General features: G+C 47.7%; 1 protein-coding gene across 1 annotated transcript; it reads right to left on the bottom strand.

Moving 5' to 3' along the window:
- Positions 1-991: 991 nt before the first annotated feature.
- Positions 992-4,903, bottom strand: RHEBL1 (RHEB like 1). The gene is made up of 8 exons (XM_036299734.1): positions 4,619-4,903; positions 3,942-4,013; positions 3,502-3,569; positions 3,146-3,228; positions 2,795-2,851; positions 2,545-2,592; positions 1,638-1,719; positions 992-1,488 (listed from the first exon to the last, which is right to left on the bottom strand). Exons 1-8 carry the CDS (start codon positions 4,668-4,670, stop codon positions 1,399-1,401), a joined length of 552 nt encoding a protein of 183 aa, XP_036155627.1. The 5' UTR covers positions 4,671-4,903; the 3' UTR covers positions 992-1,398.
- Positions 4,904-5,837: the final 934 nt, after the last annotated feature.

Here is a 5,837-nt window from a genome sequence, read left to right as displayed (position 1 = left end):
GGTCAATAGCATGTACCTTGGTTGCAGGCACATCCCCAGTGGGGGGTGTGCAGGAGGCAGCTGATCGATGTTTCTCTCTCATCGATGTTTCTAACTCTCTATCCCTCTCCCTTCCTCTCTGTAAAAAAAAAATATTTTTTTAAAAAATCATCATTCTCCCCTTTAAAAAAAAAAATCACACCTAGATATTGTCTATTCTCCCCAACTAAGAATACCTCAGTCTCCCCTAGTTGGCAGGAGAAGTTTATGCCCTCCTGTGAAGGCTACCATTTAGGTAACTCCTTGGAGGAAATATTCGGCCAATTAAGCCCTAGGATTGGTGGGAAGTGGGGGGTAGGCTCAGAAACTATACATATATCGGGCCAAACCTTCCTAGCTGTAATATATCCATCCTCCTACTGAGGTAGTGGACCAATAAGGACAGAAGCAGTAGCCTTGGCGCCTAAAAAAGAGCACAACTCCAAAGATGTGAAAGGCATCAAAAGGTCACCAAAGGTATGAAAACAGTAAAGAAAATCTGTTTTAATGAAAGGCACTGTAGACATGGGGATACAAGAGGATGGATATACAACAGAGGCATTATTTCTTACTTTACTCAATTCTCTTAGAAAGACAAAAGTTTAGTCCCTGCCTCTATACTCATTCTCGATTCTTACATCATTAGGAATGAGGGGCTTCCTTCCTCTTCCCCAAATCCTACCTTCTCTCTGAGAAGGCCCAGGAGAGAAGCTAGGTCAGTTGTGGCAGCTGGCCACTAGAGGGTAGTGTTTCTGTAGTTAAGGTGCTCTTGGGAGCCTACAAACTTGGATGGGTGTGGCAGCCAAATGGTACCCGTAAAGGAAGTCTTAGGGTAATGGTCCTGAATGAGTGAGAAGTAAGGAATAGGAACAAGGTAGGAGGAAAGAAATTAGCCCTGAATCCTCACCAAAGACCACAGTCATCAATCCTTGGAAAATGAGATATGTGTTCTCCCATATACAGAGAAGTCAACTACAAAAAGATTTCTCAGTTTATTTGCATATATACATTGTCATCCCAGGGAGCTAGCTCCACTTCTGGAGTCCCTAACTCCTTTCACCCAGCCAACATCCAAAACCTACATAGGAGACTGGGTCCTGAATACCCAGGACTCATATCGCAACCCTGCAGGTTATAAGAATTCATTTAGCAAAAACAGAGGCCAGTGCCCATTAGACATCCTTGCCCCTTTGTAAACATTGACAACCAGGCTACTGGAGCCTGGGGAAAGTGTGCAAATGTAAGGGTACCATTACTGTGTGCCCAGAGGGCCAGGGACACAGCTGGCAACCATACCCGTGAAGTCCTGAGGACCTGCCCCCACTGTGGCCTGGCAAGTGCCAGGGGAAGAATCCAGGCAGCTACCCCATGCTTGAGGGTTCACATGAGACTGCAGCGGCGCTCTTGCCCGTAGGAATTCTCCACACGGGCAATCTCCTGGATGACTTTGGTGAAGATGCCTTGAGTCAGCTGCACGGGAGAGAGATTCAGGGCAAAAAAGTTAGTTCATTGCCGATAGTACCACCCAGCTCTGAGGTGAATACCCCACTCTCCACCATCCCCACCACCAAGCACTTCCATAAGAAAAAAAATACTGCCCTAGTATTCAGACCCAGCACCTGATTCTCTCGAGCAGATGACTCCATGAATGTCGCACCCCATGACTCTGCCAACTTCTTCCCTTCAATTGCCTGGACCTCCCTGGAAGCAAATTTGGGACATGAAGATGGAAGATAGCAATGTCCTCATGTTCTCTGCAAAATCTTTCTTTTTTTTTTTTAATTAAAAAAAAAGAGAGAGAGAGGGAGAAGGAGTGATAGAAACATCAATGATGAGAGAGAATCATTGAATGGCTGCCTCCTGCACGCCCCCTATTGGGGATCAAGCCCGCAAACTGGGTATGTGCCCTTGACTGGAATTGAACCTGGGACCCTTCAGTTTGCAGGCCGACACGCTATCCACTGAGCCAAACCAGCTAGGGTTGTTTTTTTTTTTAATCCTCACCTGAGGATATTTTTTTCATTGACTTTTAAAGAGAGTGGAAGAGAGGGAGGGAGGGGGAGGGGAAGGGGGACAAAGAGAGAAAGAAACCAATGAGAGACACATGAGGCATCAATTGGTTGCCTCCTGCACCTGCCCTGACTGGGCAGGGATCGAACCAAGGTATGTGCCTTTCACTGGGAATTGAACCCACAACCCTTGGGTCTGAGGGCCGATGCTCTAACAACTGAGCAATACTGGCCAGGACTGCAATATCTTTATAGAATCTAGATGTCTTCTAACCCATCCCACTTCCAAGATTTAGAAGGAGGGTTGGGGAAGAAGAAAATATAAGTAAAACAAAGAAGCCTGGAACTAAGGCTTGAAATATGAAATTATAGCTTTTGCAACAGAAGAGTTATATCTTAACCTTCAAGTTAGAAACAAATGACTTGGTTCAAGTCAGTGGCAGAGCCAGGACTAGAGCCTAACTGATTTCTAGCCCAGCTAACTTTCCTTCATCTTGAGCTACAGAGATTACCATACCTGTCTGGAGAGAGATCTGCCTTGTTCCCCACTAGCACCACCGGCAGCCTGTGAGGAAACAATAGTTACTACAGGATCCCCTCCAACTGCCCATGGACCCCAACCTCCTTCACATCAGGGCTGGACAACTCCCCATCAGACCAGACAGGATCTAGTCCCAGCCTCCTCTCTAACTTAAACCAGAATTCCCTTCTGCTCTCTCCCATGCTGCGGTATCCACATTATGTCTCTATTCCCTAGGTCCACTTACCGAGTTTTCCCATGGCCTTCATGTAGCTTTTGGTACAGATTCTCAATGACGTGGAAGCTTTAAACACAAGAAATGGAGCTATCAGACTGCGGAATCTCAGAGGGAAGGCGGGGGAGGTGGGTGGGTGGGAAGAGATCGACCAAAGAACTTTATGCATATATGTATAACCCATGGACACAGACAATAGGGTGGTGAAGGCCTGGGAGGGGGGGGGCTAGACAAGTCAATGGGGGGAAAGGGGGACATATATAGTACTTTCAATAATAAGGATTTAATTTTTTTAAAAAAGAAGAAATGAACCATAACCCTCAGATCCTCAAAAGTCCCCTACTCCCAACCTTGGTCACTTACCTATGCAGAGAGGTGACAGAATACACAAGCACATAACCATGGACCCCAATGATGAATGAATAGGGCAGAATGCTGTACTCATCCTATAAGAAAAAGAAATATCAATACCTAGATCCATAATACTCAGATAACAAAGGTTGGTGGACTGTATCCTGGCACCCTCCCTGGGGGACTCCCTATTCCAGTCACTTTTATTCAACAAGTATTTATTGAGTAGCTCCAATGAGTGCTACACACTATCAGATGCTAAAATACTTTTCTTTTAATACTAATTTATAAATGAACCACAGAAGCTACCAGATTTCATCTCTCAGGACTGAACTACCACATTTAGGTACCCTACCCCAAACTAGTACCTGCCCTGCTGTGTCCACCAGGTGTAGGTGAAACTCGTCTTTGCCAAGAGTCACTATCTTGCTGTAAGCTGTAAAGAAAAGAAAACTTGACTGTGAGGTGCTTTGAAGGGCTAGCGATGTGTACCCCGATACATTTTTAACTCCAGGGGGTGGGGGGAGACACAGATGGACCAGGTCCAGGGAGCTCTCCAGGAAACTGGAGAGAAAATGTTAAGATTCTTATTGTCTACATCTGCACCATTCTGGACTCAGTATCTTGCAAAATCCACACTCTGGCTCCACTCATAGAAAGGATTGCTAGAGAAGAGATTAGATGTAATGCCTAATCAAATAATATGATTAAATAATTCCTTAGCATCAGGATAATCCCATATTATGGAGCTGGGTGGGGCACCCAAGCCCTCCCTCGCCACCCACCCCCCAGGGAGAAGTTCACTCACTATTATCCACTGTAGGATCATAGCCTTCCAAGAACTCGCCCTCCACAAATTGATGTGCCAAAGATGTCTTCCCTGTGGAAAGCAGTGGTAGTATTCAATCAGCTATCTACATTCACACCCTCTGCCCTTTTGGGCTGTAGCCCAGGAGTAAAGGGGACCCCAAATTAGCACCCTAGCCTGTGAATGCCCCATGCAATACTTTCCCTTAGCCTACCCTCAACCCTCTTTTCACCCTGGGTCTCTGCACCTTGGCCACCGGATGCATTCAGTAGCCCCGCAGGAAGCCTTTCCAGTCTCCTTTCCCCACCCCACCCCTGGGAATTTCCGAGATTCCCTAGGATCAAGTCTGCCCCGCACCCGGCCACCTGCGATTTACCCAACACAGACCACGCCCTGTCATCAAACGCTGACCCCACCTCTACCCCCAAGACTAATGCCGGAGACCACCCCGGTATTCCTATAGCCAAGTCCATATTAACCCTTACATATTCCGCTTCCTGCAGCCCTCCACACACTATCACCACCCCAGGCTTTCCTCCAATATCCTTTCAATCCTCGCTCTACATCTCCATTCTAAGGATGCCACCATTCCTCCCTAGTCGCGTTCCCGCGGCAGCGCGCCTCCTCTGGCCACAAAGCAGCGGTGCGTCCATGCTCTCCCCAGGGCGGAGACTCACCTACAGAGCGGTACCCGAGGATGACCACCTTCCTATAGCGGACTAGCGGCATGGCAGGGGTCGGCCCCGAAGGGCTTGCAGAACTGCAGGCTGGGAAAGCCCTAAGAAGAGGAGGTCACAATGTAGACAGATGCAGCAACTGGCACAGAAAAGCTCTCTCGAAGGTGCAAAGGGCAAGCTAGAGAGAAACCAAAACAAGCGCCGCGCCCGGAGCTCGCCACGTGATCACAACACAGCAAGACTAAAGCGAGGGAGAGGCGCGCCGGAGAACTACTGTGCCGCGTCGCGCCGGGCTCCGCCCCCCAGGCCGCTCGCCATTGGTCTATTAGAAAAGATTAGGGTGGGGCCACCAGCAGGAGGAAAGGGTGGGCCTCACGTGTAGCGGGAGAACCTAAGCTGCGCGTGCGCAGACTAGAGCCGGTTCATTCATAAAGAAACAGAAAGGAACCCAGGGTCCTAGAGGTGTTTGCGTATTTGCGACTTAGCAAAAGTGGCTGCGAAGAATCATGGATAAAAATCATCCATTGTGGCTGGCCTGGAATTTCTGATCAAAAGATTCTAGGCCGTCCTTTTGCAAGGTATCTGGGGTCCTTGAATAGGGAAAAAAGGACAAAGTTCTAATATTCCCTCTGCATCCCCCAGCCTTCTGCCCCAGATCTTTTTATATATTTTTCTTAATTGATTTTTTTTACAGAGAGGAAGGGAGAGGGATAGAGAGTTCGAAACATCAATGAGAGAGAAACATCATCAGCTGCCTCCTGCACACCCACTACTGGGGAAGTGCCTGCCACCCAGGTACATGCCCTTGACCGGAATCGAACCCGCGACCCTTCAGTCCGCAGGCCGATGCTCTATCCACTGAGCCAAACCGGTCAGGGCCCCCAGATCTTTTATTGTCAGGTTTCCACTGTCTTCCAGGATCTAACTTTGGAACTGCAATTATTATTCTTGGGAAAATTGTTAGAATTTATGGCCAGGTCCTTCAAGGTTTCGTTGTCATCATCATAATCATCATAAAAACCTTTATTTATTCAACAAGTAGTTATTAAGCATATACTATATGTTCCAGGCATTGCTCTAGCTTTGGGGATAGAGTGATGAATATGACAAGGTTTCTGTGCTCATGAAACATAAAATTAGTTGGACCTAGTTGGGTCCCAGCCGGTTTGGCTCAGTGGATAGAGCATCAGCCTGCGGACTGAAGGGTCCCAGGTTCCAT

The sequence above is a fragment of the Myotis myotis genome, unplaced genomic scaffold (genome assembly GCF_014108235.1).
Source record: "Myotis myotis isolate mMyoMyo1 unplaced genomic scaffold, mMyoMyo1.p scaffold_m19_p_3, whole genome shotgun sequence".
In the NCBI taxonomy this organism is placed as follows: Eukaryota; Metazoa; Chordata; class Mammalia; order Chiroptera; family Vespertilionidae; genus Myotis; species Myotis myotis.
The sequence above is the reverse complement of the archived record's forward strand: the minus strand, read 5'-3'. Positions and strand labels throughout refer to the sequence as shown.

Excerpts from the sequence above, each read along its gene's own strand:
- RHEBL1 (XM_036299734.1), bottom strand. The coding sequence starts at position 4,670 with ATGCCGCTAGTCCGCTATAGGAAGGTGGTCATCCTCGGGTACCGCTCT. Across the intron at positions 3,229-3,501 it reads TGGTGGACACAGCAGGGCAG|GATGAGTACAGCATTCTGCC; the intron begins GTACTAGTTTGG and ends TTTTTCTTATAG. Across the intron at positions 2,593-2,794 it reads GAAGGCCATGGGAAAACTCG|GCTGCCGGTGGTGCTAGTGG; the intron begins GTAAGTGGACCT and ends GTTTCCTCACAG.